This window comes from Lissotriton vulgaris, chromosome 5, assembly GCF_964263255.1.
Source record: "Lissotriton vulgaris chromosome 5, aLisVul1.2, whole genome shotgun sequence".
Lineage (NCBI taxonomy): Eukaryota > Metazoa > Chordata > Amphibia > Caudata > Salamandridae > Lissotriton > Lissotriton vulgaris.
In genome coordinates this window covers 1718659764-1718682560 of record NC_141693.1, presented here as the reverse complement: position 1 = coordinate 1718682560, position 22797 = coordinate 1718659764, and the positions used below count along the sequence as shown (strand labels likewise).

At 48.2% G+C, this 22797-nt stretch overlaps 1 protein-coding gene across 3 annotated transcripts in view; it reads right to left on the bottom strand.

Moving 5' to 3' along the window:
• Positions 1-22797, bottom strand: part of SLC25A39 (solute carrier family 25 member 39) — a 114946-nt gene that overhangs the window by 51690 nt on the left and 40459 nt on the right. For 2 of the 3 annotated variants that reach the window (XR_015296054.1, XM_086923913.1), the window contains exons 5-8: positions 13837-13887; positions 13533-13642; positions 12244-12311; positions 11466-11590 (exon numbers count right to left, since the gene is read on the bottom strand). Coding sequence is in view for 2 of the 3 variants with exons in the window: in XM_086923913.1 (XP_086780039.1) it covers positions 11466-11590; positions 12244-12311; positions 13533-13642; positions 13837-13887 (354 nt within the window). In the remaining variant the exon portion in view is untranslated. The remainder of the gene's footprint in view (positions 1-11465; positions 11591-12243; positions 12312-13532; positions 13643-13836; positions 13888-22797) is intronic. The other variant, XM_086923914.1, reaches the window with a different exon arrangement.

Here is a 22797-nt window from a genome sequence, read left to right as displayed (position 1 = left end):
CACTGTCACTCTGCACTCACTGTCACTCTGCACTCACTGTCACTCTGCACTCACTGTCACTCTGCACTCACTGTCACTCTGCACTCACTGTCACTCTGCACTCACTGTCACTCTGCACTCACTGTCACTCTGCACTCACTGTCACTCTGCACTCACTGTCACTCTGCACTCACTGTCACTCTGCACTCACTGTCACTGCACTCACTCTGCCCTCACTGTCACTCTGCACTCACTGTGCACTCACTGTCACTCTGCACGCACTCTGCACTTAGTCACTCTGCACGCACTCTGCACGCACTGTCACTCTGCACGCACTGTCACTCTGCACGCACTGTCACGCTGCACGCACTGTCACGCTGCACTCACTGTCACTGCACTCACTCTGCACTCACTGTCACTCTAGCCATGCTGTTCACACAAACACACCTGCTGGTTCCATAAACAACCATGTAAAGACTACATCTCGCTCCAACTACACATTGTGGCTAGATTTCTACGTTTTTTAAACATTTTTATAGTGCTACTCTACCCAAGGGGATGTCAGAGCACTAAATAAGCAAACCGAGAAACCCTAGTCTGGAGAAACACATTTTACAAGGGAAAAACAGCGCCTCAAGAAATGCACGTAACAGGAGAACAGCAGCAAACCAGCAAGTAACATCACAAAATGCAGCAAAAAGGAGTGAGGAGACACGGTAGACAAAGGATGGTGAAGAGGGCATAGGTAAACATCGGAGAGAAAAGACTAGAAGGGAGAAGTATAGAGAAAAGATGGAAAGATTATCTGTTTGCATAGCTGAGATGTAAAACATTACAGGCAGGAAAAAATAAAGCACATTTGAACATTCCCGCCGCAATTTATTTTAGCACCAAGGCATTGACATGGTCAACGTAAATTCCCCTTCACGTACTTCGCTTAAAATCAAACCCCATACATGTCCACTGTGGCCGCAAACCAGCAAGTAACATCACAAAATGCAGCAAAAAGGAGTGAGGAGACACGGTAGACAAAGGATGGTGAAGAGGGCATAGGTAAACATCGGAGAGAAAAGACTAGAAGGGAGAAGTATAGAGAAAAGATGGAAAGATTATCTGTTTGCATAGCTGAGATGTAAAACATTACAGGCAGGAAAAAATAAAGCACATTTGAACACTCCCGCCGCAATTTATTTTAGCACTAAGGCATTGACATGGTCAACGTAAATTCCCCTTCACGTACTTCGCTTAAAATCAAACCCATACATGTCCACTGTGGCCGTCATTTTACTATATATACACTCCTATAGATTAAACAAGACGTGCTTTGAGGCAACATTTCTCAGACAACCCTGCATCCAGTACGGTAAATAAATACCGCAAGTCACCGCCTTCCGTCACTCTGCCGGCCTGCGACCAGGAAGTCAGGCAGGCCGGCGCGACAACAGGAAACAGGAAGTAGGAGGGCGGGAGCCTACCCCGCCTCCCACGGAAGAGCCGCGATTGGACGGAGCCGCCGTGTTTGGAGCACCGGAGCAGGCAGGAGCCTACCCTGCGCCCCGGTGCCGAAGGAGGGAAGAAGAGTCCTGCTGCCGGGCCCTGCAGCTGAGGAGAGCCGCCGCACGAAGGAAGCCGGTGAGTGGGTTGCTGAGCGGGGGAGGGGGAGGCGGGGGAAAGCATGTGCGCGCGCGAGTGCGGGCGGGCTTTGTGTGCGTGCGTGTGACTGTGGGGGAGGGGGGTGTGTGTGTGTGTGTGTGTGTGTGAGCGAGTGTCTGTGTGCCTGCGTGTGCATGCGCTCGCCTGTGTGTGCATGCATGCAGAGGGGTGGGGGCTGCCTGCCTGCGTCTGTGCAAGGGCTGTGAGTTACTCTGCGCATGCGCGGGGACTCTGCGCATGTGCGGATCAGACGCGCGCTCCCGCGGTGAAAACTGCGAGCTCGTAACAGATTGGTGTACCTTTTTCCAGCATTCTCACTAACGGGCCACAATAGGTCTGAAGCAGACACCTCAATGCTCACGCATTGAGGGTTAGGTCTGCTCGACCTAAAAAGTGTCATTTACAATATCAATAGCTCAAACTTTCCTAATGCGAGACCTATTGCATTTCCAATGCTTGTTTAATAGATGCTCTTGTTTCATAATCCATAACAACCTGGAGACTTGAATGTGAATGTAAATGTAAATCGATACTTGTATAGCGCACTACTCACCCGCAAGGGTCTCAAGGCGCTTGTACGAATACCGCTGTGGAACCCATCCTGGCTTTCCCTGTGAGGCGTCCACCCCATGGCACCCCCAAGGTGGAGGCCAGGCATCCTTTGCGTTGTGGGGGCCGTTGTGGAGATTAAGCAAGCTATTGCCCAGAGTTGCCGAGTGGGACCCATGCTTAGAATAGGCACCGAGGCGAGAATTATCAGGTCCGTGGAATTTTTGAGCCCAAGAACCCTGGTCCCGGGCTAAACCTCTGCATCAGGGTCTGCCGCTCTAACCATTGAGCCACACTTCTCCACGTGTAATTCATTATCAGCAGTTTTCTATTTCGTAATTCTGAACACGCAACCTCGTGTCCCGTAATCTAAATACGCAAGACTCTCCATAATTTAATGTTTAACTCTCTATTATTTAATCTGCAGTCAAGGACGTGTTGCGCTACAAGAAAACCTTACTTGTTTGTAAAAATAAGTTAGAATCCAGCTGCTGTCCAGTGTAGATTCGCGTGTGGTACACTGTACTGCCCTCTAATGGTTACACGTACAACGACTTCAAACATCCATGTTCCAGGAATCAACTGTGTCCCTTTTGTCCAAGCGCAAAGGTGCAATCCTTCCATTTTATTCATCTGTTTTGTTTAGCACTTTCCTGTGACCGAATGTCCCTCGAACTTTGAACTTGATCCTTCCAACCACGAGGTGACACTTCATGCCTATTGGGGATGCTGCCAAGATTTTTTTGGCCAAGGACAGACCTGGTCCCCTGCCTTTCCTTCTTTGGTGCACGGGTTCAACCATGTAATCCTCAAGCCTAGTCACATGACTGTGGAGAGGAAGCTGAAGCAGCAGATGGGTCGTTCTCTGCAGCACCAGATGAAAATGCATATTTTTGGTTACCGCAGTGATGGGATGACCAAATTATCGATCTAAACCAAATCCTACTCAGAATGCTTGTACTGCTTGGGAAAGACTTGGCAGACAAATCCTTCAGAATACTTGTAAAAAGCGCTACTTACCCATGAGGGTCTCAAGGCGCTGAGGGGAGGGGGTGCCGCTACTGCTCGTAGAGCCAGGTCTTGAGCAGTCTTCTGAAGGAGAGTAGGTCTTGGGTCTGCCATAGGTGGGTAGGGAGGGTGTTCCAGGTCTTGTCAGCTATGTAGGAGAAGGATCTTCCGCCGGAGGTTGTTCGTTGGATACGAAGAACAGTGGCAAGGCTGGCAGAGCTGGCGGGTGGGGGTGTAGAAGCGGAGTCTGCTGTTCAGGTAGGCTGGTCCGGCATTGTGCTTGGTGTGTGTGGGTGAGGAGCTTGAAGGTGATCGTCTTGTCGACGGGGAGCCAGTGTAGGTCTCTCAGGTGGGGGGGTGATGTGGCTGCGGCGGGGGACGTTGACGATCAGTCGGGCGGAGGAGTTTTGGTTGGGTTGTAGTCGTCGTAGGTGTTTGGCTGGGATTCCTGCGTCGAGTGCGTTGACGTAGTCCAGTCTGCTGCTGACGAGGGCCTGTGTCCCCATTCTTCTTGTTTCGGTCTGGATCCACTTGTAGATCCTGCAGAGCATGCGGAGGGTGTTGTAGCAGGAGGAGGAGACGGCGTTGACCTGTTTAGACATGGAGAAGGAGGAGTCGAGGATGAATCCTAGGTTGCGTGCATGGTCGGTGGGTGTCGGTGCTGTTCCCAGTGTGGTCGGCCACCAGGAGTTGTCCCAGGCTGAGGGGGTGGGTCCAAGGATGAGTACCTCCATCTTGTCGGAGTTCAGCTTCAGACGGCTGTTCCTCAGCCAGTCGGCAACGGTCTTCATTCCCTCGTGGAGGTTGGTTTTGGCGGTGTGCAGGTCCTTGGTGAGGGAGAGAATGAGATGGGCGTCGTCAGCATAGGAGAGGATATTGAGGTTGTGTTGGCGGGCCACTTGTGCGAAGGGGGCCATGTAGATATTGAACAGCGTCGGGATGAGCCTTGGGGATGCTGCAGATGATGTCGGCGGCCTCGGATCGGAAGGGTGGGAGGTGGACGCTCTGGGTTCTGCCGGAGAGGAAGGATGTGGTCCAGTCAAGGGACTTATCTTGGATTCCGGCTTCTAGGAGGCGTGTCTTTAGAGTGCGATGGCAGACCATGTCGAAGGCGGCTGACAGTTCCAGGAGGATGAGGCCTGATGTTTCGCTGTTGTCTAGTTAGCGCCTGATGTCGTCTGTGGCGGCGATGAGGGCTGTCCCGGTGCTTTGGTTTCGTCTGAACCCTGACTGGGACGGGTCCAAGATGTTGTGGTCTTCCAGGTGGCGGGCCAGTTGCATGTTGACGATTTTCTTGATGACCGCCACCGGGAACGGGAGCAGGGAGATGGGCCGGAAGTTCTTGAGATCCTTGGGGTCCGCCTTGGGCTTCTTGAGGAGGGCTTTGATTTTGGCGTGTTTCCAGATTTCCGGGAATGTCGCTGTCTCGAAGGAGATGCTGATGGCCTTCTGTAGTTGGGGTGCGATGGCAGCGTCTGCTTAGTTGAATACGTGGTGTGGGCACGGGTCGGACGGAGATTCCGAGTGGATAGAGTTCATGACCTTGAGTGTCTAGTCGTAGTTGACGTTGGACCAGGAGGTCAGGCGGTTGGCGCTGGTGGTGTGCACAGGGGAGGTGGGGTCTGGCGTAGTCGGGCGGTCATGGTGTTGAAGCTGTCATGGATGTCAGCGATCTTGCGGTGGAAGAAAATGGCCAGTGTGTTGCACAGTTCTTGTGAGGGCGGTATGTCGTTGGGGTTGGAGAGTTCCTTTACGATGCTGAAAAGCTCTTTGCTGTCGTGTGCGTGGTTATCCAGGTGCTCTTGGAGGGAGGATGTCTTGGCTAATCTGATGAGGTGGTGATGTCTGCGGGTGGCGTCCTTGTGGGCTGCGTGGTTGCCCGGAGTGCGTTTGTGAAGCCATATCTTCTCCAGTTTCCGGCATGCGTGTTTGGAGGTCTGCAGCTCATCGGTGAACCAGGTGGCTCTCTTGCTGATGTGGTTGTTGGGAGGGTTTCTTGAGTGGGGCGAGGGTGTTGGCACAGTCGTCGATCCACTGTCTGAGGTTGCGGCGTCTGGGTTGGTGGGGTCGGTAGGTGGGTTTTGGGCGAGGGTGGTGATCAGCTGGTCTTCGGTGACTCTGCTCCAGCAGCGGCACGGTAGCTGTTGGGTGCAGTGGTGCGTGGTTGGTTTATTGAAGGTGAAATGGATGCAGCGGTGGTCGGTCCAGTGGAGTTAGGTGGTGTGTTTGAAGCGGACGTGGGTGCCTGTGGAGAAGACTGGGTCCAGCGTGTGGCCAGCGGCGTGGGTGGGTGCGATGACGAGTTGTCTGAGGCCAAGGTTGGCGAGGTGGTCGATCAGGGTGGCGGAGTTGGCGTCATTGTTGTTCTCGAGGTGGAAATTCAGCTCCCTGAGGAGGATGTAGTCCGTGGAGGCGAGTGCTTGGATGCTGGCGAGGTCGGCGATTGAGTCGCTGAATTGAGCTCGGGGTCCGGGGGGTCTGTAGATGAGTGTTCCTCTAAGGGTGGTGTTTAGGTCGGTGTGGATCCGGAAGTGCAGGTGTTCGGCGGTGTTGAGGGAGTCGTCTGCGTGGGTGACGACCTTGAGGGTGGACTTGTGAACGATGGCTATTCCTCCTCCGATTCCGTTGGCGCGATCCCTGCGGGTGATCTTGTAGCCATCCGGGATGGCTATGGCGATGTCAGGCGCCGAGGAGTCGTTCCAACCAGGTCTCGGTCAGGAAGGCCACGTCTGGGGCGGAGGTGTTGAGCAGATCCCAGAGCTCAACGGCATGTTTGCGTGCGGAGCAGGTGTTGAGGAGTATGCAGCGGAGGTGGTTGGGTCCAGTCCTTGGAGGTTTGGTGTCTCTGTCGCAGGTAAAGCTGCAGGTGTGGCAGGAGAAAGGTCCCGGAGTCTGTTTCGGGGCGGCTTGGAAACAGGTGTGGTTTCAGCCGGCGTTGAGTGCGTAGAGGGTGATGGCGTCGTAGCAGAGTCTGGTGTTGTGGCGTTCGCGGGGTCCAGGGGTTCTGGTGCTGGGCGTGGTCCAGGCGCAGACGGGCTTGCCTTTGGCGCGCTAGCGGCACGCCTGCTGCGTGCAGCCTCCATAAGATGGGGATATGGAGTGAGGAGCAGCTGGGAGGTAGGAGCGGGGTGGCCAATGGGGAGCAGGGGAGCGGGGGAGGCAGAGGGGGAAGGAGCGGGAAACAGGAAAACAAGCAGGTGGCAAGGAGCAGGTACGAGGCAGCTGGCGGCCGTGTGGTGGCATGGGGAGCGACCTGCCTGCGAGAAGGGTCAGAGGTCGCTCCTACGCCACTACGCGGCCTCCATAAGAGGGGGAGAGGGTGGAGCAGCTGGGAGGCAGGAGCGGGTGGCCAATGGGGAGCAGGGGGGTGGGGACGCAGCGGTGAGAAGAAGCAAGAAACAGAGGGAAAATAGGCAGGTGGGCAGGGAGCAGGTACGAGGCAGCTGGCGGTCGTGTGGTGGCGTTGGGAGCGAACTGCCAGCGAGCAGGGTCAGAGGTCCTTGAATAGTTTTTACTACCCAACCTTTGTCGTCAGTATAATGTGGGGCAAATAATGAGCTGTTCAGAATCACAAGTTCTGTTGTCAGGTACAAGCACACAGCAGGTATCCTTAGAAGTGAGGTTCTCGCAGTGGCCCCATCGTGGGTGAAACCAAAGCGGAGCTGACATGCGGATTTCAAGAGTTAGATGTACCCAGGTTAGAAAGTGGATTAATAGTACTGGCAGATATGCATTTACCACTGACAATAATACCACTAACTCAATATAGGGCTCAGAATAGGCCTTCGGAAATTATTTCCGTATGAGCAGGCAGGTTTAACTTCAAAGACAGTTATGTAAAGCATTTAAAAACACCAATTCAACGAATAATTACAACACACAAAAATCCAACACCACTTTATAAAAATAGGAAATATTTGTGTCTTTAAAATGATAACGAAACAGGAAAAAAAAATCCACAGTAGAGAAACGGAGATATGTGAATGATTTAAGTTTAAACACTTTCCAGTGCTTAGAAACAAATAGTGCCACTTTTGCACCTTTGTTGCATCCGACCAGGAGAAAGTCAACGTTGGAGGCAGGCCGCGATGGAGCCCTGGTCGGACACACTGAGCTGGAGGCCCTGGTCAAGATTTTACCTTCACACTTTGAAACTTTTCTGGGGATTTCTCAACAGTCGTCGTGCAGCCTCCTCCAGCAGGCTGGATTCAGCGAGGATTCAAAGGATTGCCTTTCTGTGGAAGTCCAGTCACCCTATGGAGCTTTGTCACAAAAGTTCACCAAACTTTCATAAACTTCTGGAACTTCTTCCTGAAGTTCGGCTTGATGGTGCAAAGTGTCCAAAACACAATCCAAGTGTCTGGAATCTCCAAGATGGTCCTTGAAAAGTTGGGACCACAATTCTCACAATGCACCTGTACAACACCCTTAAAAGTCCACTGGATACACTCCAGGCAGGGGACTCTTGGTGGAGCAAGGGAACACCTGGCTTGGCAGTTCGGGTTGGACTGTTCCCATGAGGGACAAGGTCAAGAATGATTTGCATATAGCTGGGTCTGAACTGAGGTGGCAAAGTGAGCTAAAGAATGATGGATTCAACCCAATCTGTGACAGGGGTGATTGTCTGAAAAGTTTCAGCGCTCCGTCCATCATCTCCTTGTGTTTGCTTTGTTCGCCCAGACGTGGGTCCCTTGCTCACTTTGTCACTGGATTCAAGCTAGCCTGGCTGATTAAGGATGTCACCCAGAAACCGGACCCATGATGCTTGTTTCCAGGTTCAGGGAAGACCTGGCTTGGCAGTTCGGGCTGGACTGTTCCCATGAGGCACAGGGTCAAGACTGATTTGAATATAGTTGGGTCTGAACTGAGGTGGCGTAGTGAGCTAAAGAATGATGATGGATTCAACCCAGATCAGTGACTGGGGTTGAAATTCTGATAAGTGTCAGCGCTCCGTCCATCATCTCTTTGTGTTTGCTTTGGTGAAATCGGTTAACCTGCAGCTTCCAGAATCCACTCTTTAGTCCTTTTGAAGCAAGTTTTATCAACGGGGCTGTAGTTCCAGATTGTGCAGCAGGTGCAGTCAGAGTGCAGTGTCTAGTTGGCGCAAATCAAACTTCCAACATGGACCGGTCTTCTTCAAGTTTCAAGCAGCAGATCTGAGAGGCACTGTCCCTCTCGGATAGCGATTCAGCGTTCTCTGGGGTCAAGCAGGAAGGCACTCCTGTCCAATGAGGTGCAGGGCAACACAACATGGAATGACCACTTCCTCTAAAGTGTGGCACGATGGTCTCACAGAAAGCTACATTTCTTCAAAATTCAATGTCACCATTTTCAGCAGAGAGAGAAGAGCTAACTAAATCATCCAAAAGGAGTATTTCATCTACATACGTTTTCATTCCTTCCATCTGGGAATTTCTGCCTTAATCGGACATCTGGCAAAGCTCAGAGGTTAGGGTTATAACTGGATCTGTCTTACGCAGTCTGTCACAGCCTCTCTTTGGAGAGGATAGTTTACAACCGCTCCCCCTGCCGTAGCATTCCTAAGTAGCAGAGCTCAGTATGGCTCTCTGATCCTGTGGCTACTTATCACCTCAAAGCAGCCTGGCTAATCCACTTAACTCTGGCCAATCAGGTCAGAGTACTAGAGGGCTGAATTTTGGCTCACAGACTAGAAAGTCTTTTAACTTCTTGTCTGTACATTTTAGGATAAACTCAACAATAGCATATTGTTGGATGTATTAATACCATTCTAGGCAGTCCTTGAATGGTATTTTTATGACCTGCTGACCGTTAGTTATTATTTAATAACGTCTTGCCATGTTAACCTGTGTGGCTGGGGATTTGCAATAGGGAAAATGATTTGGGCAATTTTCAACACCAGGGCTATATTTACAGGACCTCCCACCTCTGGGATACCCAGGGGAGACTTTGGGGTTCTGAATATGTTGTAGATCTTCACTCCACAGTGCTCCTAGCACAAAAGTCGATTTTGGGAAGGACTACAATGTGGGAAGTGAAATGTGCAATTTCAGTAAACCCAAAGCACATAAAACTTATTTTATAAGGGTCATCCTTATAACTACCTTACTCTGTACTCTATGTCGAAGCACTCAAAGCAATTGGACCACTCTATGCTAATTTACTCTGCCCCACTCTACTCTTCTGTGCCACTGCACTTTACGCCACTGCACTCAACATCACTTTGCGACACGCTGCTGTGCAAGATGGCTACAAAAGTTTGGCAAAACCAATAGCTCTTGCATAGGCAATACCTATTGGCTTTGCTAGTGCTTGCTTAGGTCTTGCTTAAGACCGAGATTACCCCGCCTCTTGTGAGCCCTTTGGTTCCCTTACAGTGGGCGTAGAGTCCGCCCATTGCTTACCATTGCTTGGCTTCACTGCCACAATTATTTGCTTGCTTCTTTTTAGTCAGCTTCCACTGGCTTTCATTCCCATTTTTGTCCCTCCCCTGTATTACTGGGTCATTCCTGTGTCACTCCACTGCTCACTTTTTTCTTTCTAAGCACTCTACAATAGTGCATATTTTCCAGCTGCATTTTCTGCATTTTTCGACACCGTAAGAGATTATTTTTGATTGCTCCGGGGTCCACGCACATGGGCGGGACTATTCACTAGATTATGACTATACACAGATCTCCTACTACAGAAGCTTGCTTCCACAGACACTCCTGCCCACCCTCTGTTGTCTGTGTGCTTCCCCGGTCCTCCCCCCTACCTACCATTGTCCATGTGCTTACACAGACTAGCACCCTGGGTAGGTTCATAACTCTGCCTTACTCCAGCACCAGCAGTGGAAGGTGGAAGAATGCAAACTTCTTGCAGTAGGTGGCGTAATCTTTGGCAGTCAGACTACTGGACGGAATCCATAGGGGGCACTTTTGTTTTTCAAGGGGGAACATGAGTCTTAAGTGCCTTCTCTCACAATTTGCTGAAAAGTTAAAAGCACATGATTCTCTGTGTGTAGAAAGGCTCAGCAGTAAAGCCTTACTATGAGGGAAAAATGGAAAACACTCATGGCACATACAGTGGCATGGTGTGGCTTAAGTTAGGCTTAATGGCCAGTCTCAACATCATTTAAATAATAATGTACACAGAGGATGGTACTTGGTCAGCGATTTGTGAACTCACATATACAGTATCCTGTAGGGCCAGGTTCAAACTGATCCCCTATAATTTTTTACCTCGCACCTCTAGCCCCGGTGAGGCTGCAACATTTCTCTCATTCTAATGACGGCAAGTGCCCCAGTTGCAAGGCCGTTGACGCAGACTTTTTGCACTTGGCCTGGGCATGCCATGAGAATCGTCAGTTCAGGGCGCAGGTGTGTGGTATGCCCCTCAACTCGGAGGGGAAGGATGGTATTCAGAGTGATTCAACATCGATTGGGGCTGCCTCAGAAGGAGGGGCCAACCGGGATGGAACAGACTTGGGAAACTGAGCGTAATGACTACCCCCCTGGAATTTACAGCGTACTAACGTGCGGCTCATGATGTGACCTCATTGTCGATTATAATGTAGCTTGATGTGAAACATAGCCCGGTTTGCCACTGGAACCGTGCGCAAATGCCAATGTACTATTATATGCTTTAATGTTGATTGTTTGCATGAGTGATAAAAAGTTTAAAAAAATAAAATAAATAATAATAATGTACTGATTTACAGAGAGTTACCTTACATTATGAATGTTTATCTAACTTTTTCCATATCCTGTGCTTAGCCAAAGGCAGGACATGGGGGAATATAAATTATATACACTAACAACCTTTATAGTATTTCAGCAGTAGTTTTTTATAACAAAGGACCACATGACCATATTATTCTATGAAAGGGAACATTTGGGTATTGTCAGTGGCTGTCTGAAGGTCTCAGGTTTACTACTATTTATTTACTTGCAGCTAATCAAAGGGGCGGAGATGGACAGTAAGAAGCAATATAGTAAGCTTGCTATGCTGTCCGTCCTCTGCTCTACTTTCTTAAAAGCCTTGGCTGCAATGGGACAAAAGTCAGACGGTTTAACCTGGTGTGGTCAATGTTTTCCAGAAAAGAATAAAAAAATGCAGAATACAAATTCCTCACGCCAAAACCAAACAGGGCTCCGCAGGTAGTTCAAGATGCTAAAAATAGGTTCTACAAAATCTTTGTCGCTTAAAGAGACACACAATATATTATTTTCTGTATTTTACACTTTCCCTCACGTGCAGCACACATTGACAGATATGCTAAGGAGCCAAAATTCTGCGGGTAGGAATTTACTCACGTCTTGATATTGCGCCAGCGATCAGAGGTATATGCACTCCTTGGTATCCCATCCCGAACCTTAGAAAATCCCGCAGCTGGTCATAGCAGGTGAAATAGATGATTGTAGCTGGTACGGCCATCACCCTGCCAGCAGAAGAGAGGACAGAAGGATGAGAGATGAACCCCTCTCATCTTATTGTTTACAGGGCGTGTGGATCTGGCACCCAGAAGCAGAGTCAGAACCTGGCGCTCGGAGGCAGAGGGAAATATAACAGCAGTCATGGGTCAGGCAGTGCCGGTAAAACAGGAACTAAAGGATTTGTGGGGGCGGTGAATTTACCACTGGAGGAAGAATCGGACCCAGAGCCTGGTGTTTGTGTACACTAACACCAGTGCATTGGGGACATGAGGGTGGATAGGGCCCCATACCCACCCTACCCTAAAACCCACCTTCCTTTACCCTAGGGTGCTTGGGTGGCCGGTAATACTGGAGTATGTATGAAACATGCCCTGATGGGGAGAGTGATTAGAGGCATCTCTGTGGGGGTGTGGAAGTGAGGAGTCCCCAACACTAGGGCAGGAAGAGGAGGCCATTATAAACTCCAACACTAGCACAGAGTTGAGGATAGAAGCTAGTGAATCCTACACTCGGGGGGGGGGGGGGGGGGTGGACTGGGCTGAGTGGAGAGACAATATCTTTGAGGAGAGTAAATGAAATGTTCATCCTGCTCTGGGCACCGGAGTAGCACCCCATTTGTATTGATTTTCACCCTCCCATATGTACTGTTGTCACTCACAGGGTTGGGGGGAGGCCGCTCCACAAGGATTTTAACCCTTCTCTGCGTGTGATCTTCACAAAGGCGTCCTGAAAGAGCAAAAAGAAAATGTTAAACAGGTTTCCCCTGTGGTGTCTCTCTGCAGACAGCCCGCACCAGCCTTTGAGAGAGTGTACTGTGCTTCTCAAGGGTCTCTAGAGGGCCTCTGCAGGCACACAGCATATCAGGTACAAGCCCTCTGCCCTGTCCAATCATGCACAGCATTAGAGCTGGGAGCTTGCACAGGCTGCCAGGGGACAGTGGATTGTGCACCATGCGCCCCAACAAGTCCTAGGCAGAGCAGGAGATAGAAAAGGCTCTTGATCAGCTCTATGGTGGTCTCAGAAGGGCCACGTCCCTGAATAGCTCTCTGTAGCCCCCTTACAAGTCTCTCTGGGCTAGAGCAGATACAGATTGGTCTGCAGTAAGTCCACATGACCTCTTCTGGAGCACAGGCTCAATGAAGTATATTTCAGCATCCCTACACTGATAAAGCAGCTGTAGGCTTTCAGCAAAACAGGAACAAGTGAAGTAGTGTGGCTCACTGGTTAGAGGCGGCAGACCCGAGAGCAGAGGACGGCCCGGGACCAGGGTTCGATTCCCGGCGCGGCAGGTTTCTGGACCAGGGTCAGCGGACTCGATAATTCTCTCGCCTCGGTGCCCACTCTGATCAGCGATCACACTCGGCAACTCTGGGCATTAGCTTGCCTCATCTTCACTAACGGCCCCACCAGACCGCCGGGGATGCCTGGTCTCACCCTGGAGATACCCATTAAGGGACCATCTCTCAGGGAAGCCAGGAAGGGTTTCGCAGCGGTCGAAGCGCCTTGGGACCCTACGGGTAAGTAGTGCGCTATATAAATGCCTATACATTTACATTTACACCTCAGTTCTTTACAATAAACCTTTGTCTTCTGCAACTACTCCCTCACACTGGAGACTAACAGCATGCAGTTGAATCTTGGGTTGGGCAAGAGATTGTTGGCAGAGAAGAAAAACTCTAGCATGACACTGTGGCAGAAGTGAGATTAGGGAGCAGAAATGTAAAAGACAAAAAGAATGCTGGTAAGGAGCACAGAAAGCCTGGAAAAGAAAACAAGGCATCCTGAGTGAGTAGAGTAGTGTGGGGTTTTCTTTAACAGCAAAATTGGACTTTAGCATGGCTTTATAAAAAGAATGCAAGACAGTAGAAAAGAAAATAATGCGGCCAGTAGCAGGACACTAATTCTGGGCAGTGTCTTAACTTCCGAAAGGGGAGCAGGAACCCTTACCATAGTTCCGCTGAAATGTGTGGATGTCTTATACCACTCCGAACAGCTGGTCCCATGCTGACACACATACAGGTGATCCATCAGCCCGTTACAGTACAAGAAACAGCGCCCTGGAAAAAAAAGGAGGGAAACCCCAGTTCAAGGAAAAGGTCACTGACCAGTCCTGCTGCAAGGTTCTGCAACACTGCCCCTGCCCCCCCCCGACCCCCAACACACATCACCCCCACCCCTGCCAAAGGCCTGATCTACCTCTTTCCTATCACACATGCTTACCAGCAGGAGGGGGTCATGCAGATATACTCACCTTTTGACTGCCTTATAGGATGGGTCCAGGGAAGTGATCGCGCAGACAACACTGTAACATACAAGGGTACATGTTAACAAGCAGCACATGGCGGCAGCCAAGAGGTTACATTCCCTCTCACAGAAAGGGAACTAAAGGACAGGGTGTTAGTGACAGAGACAGTTGCATAGGTGGCAAACTTCATGCAACCCCCTTCACTTGTACAAGCCCTGCATCTCTCTCCGCCTACACTGATGCATGGAGTGGCCGTGGGAGCCCATCAGAAATAGTTCAGCCGACGTATTAGTGTACAGCACAGCGACAGCCAAAAGGAAGCAATACACACATGGAAACCGGACTGCGCAAACATGACCGTGGCCCACCGTGCACACTGGCAATACTGCCAAACTGTAGCCAACCAAATGCGGGATATAGCAGTCTACGAGGCCTCCCCCGTGCTACCCTGCATGGAAGTCCAATTGCAGGACCAGTGCCTTCCAACCCATGCATACAGCAAGTCCCTGTATTGATCGATATCCACTGCATTGCGTGTCTCTTACATCAGCCCACTGGATGTCAGCCTAACTGTCCATGATTTTGAGAGACTCACTGTGCCATCCATGTCAGCCCAACTACACCTACTTATATCAGCAGCAAGACCGCAAGACTGCCCCTAACATACTCATCGCATGGCAGCCCACCTTTGCCAATCCATGTCCCATACACAGCAGCCTAACTGGCTTGTTCCGCACCCAGTGCCACATGATCATGCAGCTACGTAAACCCATAGCTACAGCAGGACTGCTAAGCATAGGCATTAATGGCAGCAAGCCAGCCCAGGTACAGGGAGCCACACAGTGCCAAAACCAATTTATTGTAGGCCATGTAGCCGTAGGTTTCTTTGAATCAGTCTTGGCAGAAATCTTAAAAGCCCTGAAGCCTGTCACAGCTTACAGTTTATTGACATGAGGTCTGCCTCCACTCTACTGCAGAACATCCCTTTCCAGGTCCACAGGAGGATACAGCAGACTGGTTAGGACCGGCAAGAACCTGCAATGTATACAAGACCTGCCACTGCTCACCTCGAGAATAATGTCAATATTATATCCCCAGAGGCACAATATTTATGTGGCTCACCCTTTCATCCATGTATCCTTAGGTACAGCATTCACAGTAACATATAATGGAAGCTTCTACATCTTTTAACTAAGCATTGGAAAACCAAAGCGGCCACTAGGACAAGGCTGAGAGCAGTTCTCTCTGCATGAAACTAATAGTTTAACGGTCGGTGTAGTTTTGCAGCTTGAAGAATTTTCTGGATTCACATGCTGTGCATTATTCTGCCATCCTGTGGTTGCGCACAGAATAGGTTTTTCCGGGGTTTTTTGGAGGGCGTCGACATACCACCATTTGGTGTCCTTTTGTGATGTCGACGGGCTTCCTCCGGAAGCTCCCACATTTGGTCCCCATCTTTGGATTCTTCTTTTTTTACCCCTACTGTCCTCTTCTCATCTTTCCTGGCGGAGGAGGTTGGGTTCGCTAGTGAATCAAGAAAATTCATCAAGCTGCAAAACTACACAGACTGGTAAGAAACTATACATTTTGCAGTGTGAATCTGGATTTACATGCTGTGCACAGACTTTGTAGCGGTTTGCCAGTCTTGTGGTGGCTGGGTGGAAGATGAGCTTTGGTTTGTGAATAGATGTTAAACCTTTTGTCCTACTTGTGCTTCTTTATTCATTTGAATGTCTACACAGTAATGTCTTGTGAATGTGTGAACTGAAGACCATGTTGCAGACATGCAAATGTCTTGAATTGAAGTATTTGCTAGAAAAGCGATAGTGGCGCTTTTCTTTCGTGTGGAGTGTGCCCGAGGGGCACCTTGTAATGCTTATCCAGCTTGGTTATGGCATAACTGTATGGCTTGCGCTATCCATCTTGCAATGGTATTTTTGGTAACAAATCTTCCCAAAACGCTATTAGCGAAGGATACAAAGAACAGTTTTGTTTTTCTGTATTCCTTGGTTCTTTCGATGCAAAACAGGACCGCCCTCCTAGTGTCAAGCGTGTTCAAAGATTTATCTGCTTTGGTCTTAGTGTTTTTGAAAGAAACTTGATATTTGTATACTTTGGTTTGTATGAAATCTTGACATCACCTTTCATATGAATTGTGGATCTGTTCTCATGGCAATTCAGTTATGTATCTGGAAGTAGGGTTCCTGTAGTGTTAGGGCCTGTAGGTCACTAACTCTACGTAGAGATGTTATTGCCCCTAAAAAGTCAGTCTTTAGTGTGAGCATTTGGGGGGGTTGCTTTGTGTGGTGCTTTCTTCATTTGTGAAAGAACAATATTCAGAGTCCATGTGGGTGCTGGCACCATTTTTGAAGGTAGAATTCTTTTTACTCCTTCTAGGAACCTTTTGACCCCGTGAGACGGGAATAAACTTTTCCGTTTCACCTCTTGTATATGCTTTTAATGATGTATAGCATAGTTTACTTTCTAGTATATGTGTCAAGTATTTTAGCACTGTTCTTTCTTTTGTAATATTTCTTGAAAGATGTTTTTAAGGCACCATTGTGTACATCTCTTTCATTTCGCTTTAGAACATTTTCTTGTTGTTAGTTTCCTAGCTTCTCTTATAACAGCCATTGTGCTTTCCGGTAGTTTGAGATGCGCAAATTCTAGGTCCTCAGGAGCCATGCTGCTGCGCTTAAGTTCTCTGGCTCTGGGTGAATTACTTTTCCATTTTGCATTGTTAAGAAGTCTTGCTTTCTTGGTAATTTGTGCATTGTTCGTTGAGACATCTCCATTATCTCTGAGAACCTAGTTTGTCTGGCCCACTATGGTGCAATGAGAATCATTATCATTCGGCTGATCTTGCACTTGTTGATCACCCTGTTCAGTAGTGGTATTGGGGGAAAGGAGTAAGCAAATATCCCTGCCCAGTCTATCCATAGCATATTCCCTAAGGACTGATTGATTGCAAGGTTGCCTGGATGCGGAGTTTTGGCATTTTGCATTGTGGGGTGTTGCAAATAAGTCTATTTGCGATGGTCCCCATTTCTTCAAAATCTTTTTGATTTCTGATGGATTCTGTTCCCAACCGTGGGATGACGTTTGTATGCTCAGTCTGCTTCCACATTGCCCTTTCCTGGTAGGTGTAATTCTACTATGTCTATGTTCTTTGGAATTGCCCATTTCCAAAGTTCTTGAGGTGGCGTTGAGACAGAGTTCCCCCTTGCTTGTTTGAGTAAAACATACTGGTTGTGTTGTCTGTTTGAGTCAATACCTTCTTGCCTTGGAGCTCTTTCTGAAAGGCTTTTAAATGCTAAGAATACTGTTTTTAACTCCCAGATATTGATGTGCTTCACTGCATCCTGCTGTTTCACAATCTCCTCACCTTGAGGATGTTCATGTACGCTCCCCATCCTATTTGGGAAGCATCTGTTGTTATGGACACTGCCAGAGTTGCTGTGTGAAAAGTCTGCCCTGTGCTAGGTTTGCTTTGTTCCACCATGCCATCTCCTGATGAACTGTTTGCGTGAAAACCACTAGATCATTTTAACTCAGTGTTGCCTGTGACCGGATGTTTGGAGGCATTCTTGAAATGGTCTCATGTGTAATCGAATGTTGGGAATTAAATTAATGCATGAAGCCATCATTCCCAGTAGTTTCCCCACTGTTCTCACTGTCCGAGGTTACCCCTTCTGGTATCAATGAGTCTCCTTCAATAAGGCTAATCTCCTCTTTTTACTTCGTAACGCCTTTCCTAACACGTTTTTTATTTCTGCGCCTAAGAACACTTATGAGTTCTGGCGCTATTTTTCCCAATGTATTGGAAAACCGAGTTTAACTAGTGTATTGTAACGGCGTGGGTCCGCCGTATGAACTTATTGCTAACAATGAGACTGTTCCCCAACTCTCATCTACCTCCTCCCCCTCTTTCTGTTCCTTACAGAACACCGAAGCGGAATGGAAAGAGCAGGAATTCAGTAACTTGGACTGGCCCTTTAATTCTGAGACCACTGATGAGTGGGCGGGGCTACAACCTGAAGTGGAGACGTCTTATACCGACAAACGAATGAATCAGGTGTGCTTGTTCACCCGGAGGGAGAGAGTTGAAGACAGGAGAGACTAGGAGCAGCAGGACGGTGGAGAAGGAGAGAGACGAGAGCGCGAGGAGGAACCTGGAATCGAAAGACGAATTGCGGAGGACGCACAAGATAAGCCAGGAGGCCAATGACATCACGCGTCGCCCAGCCATACACCATACACCCGGGGGAGGTGTATGGCTCAACCAGGTACGACACAGAATCAAGGGTGGGTTGTACGTAAGGGCAGTTCCAGCGTGTAACCTGGGTTTCCCCGTGTCCCGGTAAACCCTTTTCCGAGCACTTACCCTCACTCCTCCATGGTTTTGTAAAGTAAGCGCACCAATTGGGTTTCCCTCACTCCCCTTCCCTGAGATAAGAGCACCGTAGTGAACAGTATCCTGACACCATGTTCTCTCTTCTTGTTTCACTCCGAGATTCAAAACGGAAGTGGATGAAGTATCTCATCGCCGGAGCAGGGAGAGACCTCGTCGAGACGAACTCCCCAAAACCCGGAGGTCCGACAGAAGCCGTTCCCCACGTCGAACTTTGACAAGAAAGAAAACTTGTACGGATTCTTTGTTCAAAACAATAAATACCACGTTGACTAAAACTCGTTGGTTGCTAATTCCTCCTGAGCCCATTACATGTATCTATCACCTTTTGTATATGTTGTTTGCAGAGACTGTAGGAGTTTGCTCTTACTAACAAGTATGTGTAAGTACGGGTGAACATGAATCCTTGCCTTCGTAGATGAATGGCTACTGCTGCTACGCACTTTGTGAACACTCTTGGTGCCGATTTTAGTCCAAATGCCGGTACTTTGAATTGGTAGTGTTTTCTTGACCACAAATCTTAATAGATTGTTGTGTCTTCTATTCCTAGGGATGTGTAAGTATGCTTCCTTTAAGTCTATGGTTGCCATGTAATCTCCTTTTTGCAATTGCGGTATCACCTCTTGCAGTGTAGTCATCTTGAAACTGTGTTTTTATACATTTGTTTAGAAATATGAGGTCTAATATTGGGCGTAATGTTCCAACTACCTCTGGAATTAGGAAGCACGTGGAATTAACTATTGTTCTTTTCTTTGTGTGGTACATGCTCTATTGCATGCTTCCACTGAAGTTCCTGGACCTCTTGGAGTAGCTGAGATAATTCTCTTTTTGAATGCATCTTCTTGTTTAGTCTTCTGTTTGGAGGTTGTTTTGTTAGCTCTATGCAGTAATGTTGCAAAGTCATCCTGTGCCATGGGCACCCCCCAACTTTTTGCTGACTGATGCTGGTGGTAACAGATTTTGACTGATCCTGGGCTCTGCCCAACCAGGCCCAGGACCAGTGCTAAGCTGAAAGGAACACATTAGAACACAGTTAAAACACCAAACATACACTAGGGTACACAATGGTATGGTGGGGTACCCCTATGCTTGGCATAACCTATCCCATTAGCCCATAGTATATAATAGGGCAGGCGATTGAAACTACCTGGAAGTGCCCAGTACCCTGCGTCATGGGTACTTTAGAGGCCAGCAGCTTTTTCTGCACTTGCATGTGTGCACGGCTGAAGTCTGAGGTCCGTTTAAAAACCGCCCTGGGTGCCAGGACTGCTTTTAAAAAGTAAATTGTGCATAACTCGACTTTGGTGATAGGGACACTTAAAAATGGATAAGCTACAATTTCTTCGCATATTAGGGACCCCAAGGGTCTCCCCTAGGTATCCCAGAGGGAAGTAACTAGGGGGAGGGGGGGGGGGGGCGGAGGTCAGTTATCTAGAAGGTACACCCTTCTAAAATGAGTTTTTATATTTCTGGGTAAAGTGAAATTTCACATTTCACTCCCCACATTGTGCTAAAGTGCTGCTCAAATTCGACTGATGCTAGGAGCACTGGGAAAGGAGGCTCTGCAATATTTCAGCAGATTCAGAACGCCTAAAGTCTCCCCAAGTTGCACAGGGGGTGGAGGTCCTGTAGAAATTAGTGAAATACGTATAAAATATGTTTTTATAAGCCCTGGTGCTAGAAAACTGGCCCAAGTCATCTTCCCCATTGCAAATCCCATGGCCCATAGGTTAACATGGTAGGAAGGTATTGATTAACAACTATTGATAGGAGAGGACTAGCCAGACCCTTCAAAGACTTCCCAGAATGGTAGTAGTAAATCCAACAATATCATATTGTTGAATTTCTCCTAAAATGTACATACAAGAAGTTAAGACTTTCTTGTTTGCAAGTCCAAGTTCAGCCTTCCAGTTGTCTGCCCTGATTGGTCAGAGTTAAGTGTATTAGCCAGGCTGCTTTGAAGAGGTGATCAAGAGCCCCTGGGGTTACAAACTCTGCTGGGAGGGCAGTGTGCTGTTCCATAGGAATGCCAGGCCAGTGGGCGGAGTCTTAAACCATGCTCTTCAAAGACACAGGGGAGGCCTGTGTGTCAGTTACACGTTTACACTCTTGACCCAGAGTCAGGGCTAGGCTTAAGGAGGGTATGTGCAGATGGTAGGGGGAGAGTCTATGGAAATAAGCCATCCCAGGGGGTGTGTTTAGCCAGCTCATACCTCCTTGCTGGAAAATCAGCCATTATGGATTTGGAAGATTTGATGCACTGTGGGACAAAATAATGCCACTCTACAGAATGTGGTCATAACTATGAGGAGTTACTCTCCTCTCAGTGGTCAGAAGTGACCTGTTGCTTGACCCAGAGAATTTTGAATAAGTATCTGAGAGGGGCAGAGCCCACCAGATCTGCTGCTTGAAACTTACTGAAGCAAGAAGTGCCCAGCTGAGAAGTTCTGTTGTGCAAAGATTTCTAAGGTCTGATCTCTGAAGACTGCACCAACTGAAACTGCAGCCCTGTGGATTGCCTTGCTGCAAAAGGACTCAAGAGTGGACTCCCTGCACGCTACAGGTTAACAGAGCTCACCTGGACAAACCCACAAAGAATTCCCAGCCTGGAGTACCATTGCATTTGTAAGGGTATTGTTCAAGTGGATTGCGGAACTTTCAAGGACTCTCTTGGAGATTCCAGAATCTTGGATTGTGTGTTGGAAACTTTGGGACCCGCAAGCAGAACTTCAGGAAGGAGTTTTAACTGGAACCCGCCTGCTAGAGAAGGCACACAACAATTTGGTGAGATTCTCCAGGACAATTTTTAAAGGTGTCCCTGTGAGAGAAAACAAAATAACTAAAATGGGCACTGTTTCGAAGCACTAGAAAGGGACTAATATTGAAAAATTAATCTCTCTGGTTCCCTACAGTGGATTTTTTTCTCGTTTTGGTGTCATTTAAAAGACAAAAACATTACTTATTTTTATAAATTGGTGTTGGATTTTTTTTTTTGTGTTGTGTGTTAATTATTTACTGAAATGGTGTTTTAAAATGCTTACATACCGGTCTTTGAAGTTAAGCCGGTCAGCTCGCAGCCACGTTGCCATGGGTTGAGCATAGGAATCATTTTCTAAGATCTATGCTGGGTCCTACCATGTGTTAGTGACCTTAATGCCGGTGGCAGACCTACATTTGCCCCTGCCTATAATCCACTTTCCAACAAGTAACCGTACTGTATTATTTTTAAAATCCAATTGTATGAAGTGATGTCCTATTTTGGATGAAAAATGTTAGTCTGCCTCCTACTGGTGTAGTATGCTGAAGAACTGTAAACTTACAGGATCTTGTATCTGTATAGGTGGAGTTAGTGTGCACACTCATTGTTATTCTTGGTGAGTGTGCATGTTTTTGAATGCAGTCACTTAGTTGTGGTCCGCTTCTTTGTTGCTGGCCTCTCCCACAGGGACGCCCTCGAAAGAATTGCCTTCTTTGTTGATACTACCAGTTCTGCTGCTGCCCCCGGCATGCTCCTTTGTATGTTTTTTTGGTAAGTTTGATGTGAGGTAGTAGGTTGGTGGGTACCACTACCTGCTGGTCTTCTTGAGGGTGTGCCCCTAACCATACCTCTGAATTGTAGGGCACCCATGGACCTTGTAGTGTCCTTGTCCTTTTGTAATTGGTTGAGTTGGTCGTCAACCACAGTTCCAAACAGTTGTTCGCCATTGAATGGTGAGGTTATGATATTGCTTTGCACTTCTGGTTTCAAACCAGATATTCTCAGCCATGCGTGCCTTCTTTCTGTGATGCCAATCATCTTTTGTCTGCTTGATGTCTCTGCAGCACCTAGAGCTGATTTTAAACATGCGTTAGCAAAGTTTTTACCCTCTTCCACCAAGTGGCTAGCTCTTCTTAGGAACTGCTCAAGTAGGTTCTTTAACAGTTCACCTACCTCTTCCCAATGTTGATAAGCAGGTATGTTTAGTAATGCATTTGAATTAGCTATGCGCCATTGGATTGCTGCACTTCTTTCTACCTTTCTCCCGACAAGGTCCATCCTTTTGCTTTCCTTGTCTGGAGGTGGCCCCACTGCGGTTGGTACATTAGCTCTTTTCCGAGCTGCAGAGATAATAATAGAGTCAGCTGGTACAGACCGTCTCATGTATATAGTGTCTTTAGAGGAATGCTTGTACTTCATTTCCGCTCTTGGTGTGATAGCTTTGCATGTTGAAGGCTCTTTGAAGGCCTCCTTTCCCTGATCCAATAAACTTGACAGCATTGGAAGGAATGGATTTCTTGATTGTGTTGGCATCAAAGTCATAAAAACATGATTGGGGTTTTTCTTCCTCCAGCTGCACTTCATATGTTTCAGCTGCCTTTCTAATAACCTGATTATACATACCAAAATCATCTGGTGGTGATGGCCTCGAAGGATATGTCTCCACAGCCTCCTCAGGTGATTCAGCGTTGAGATCTTGCTATTGCAGGTCTTGAGTTTCTGAGATCGCAGATCCCGCATTTGCGTGTTTTTAGTCTTCCCCCTCTTCTCTGAAGAATCCTTCTTCGTCGAGCAGCTC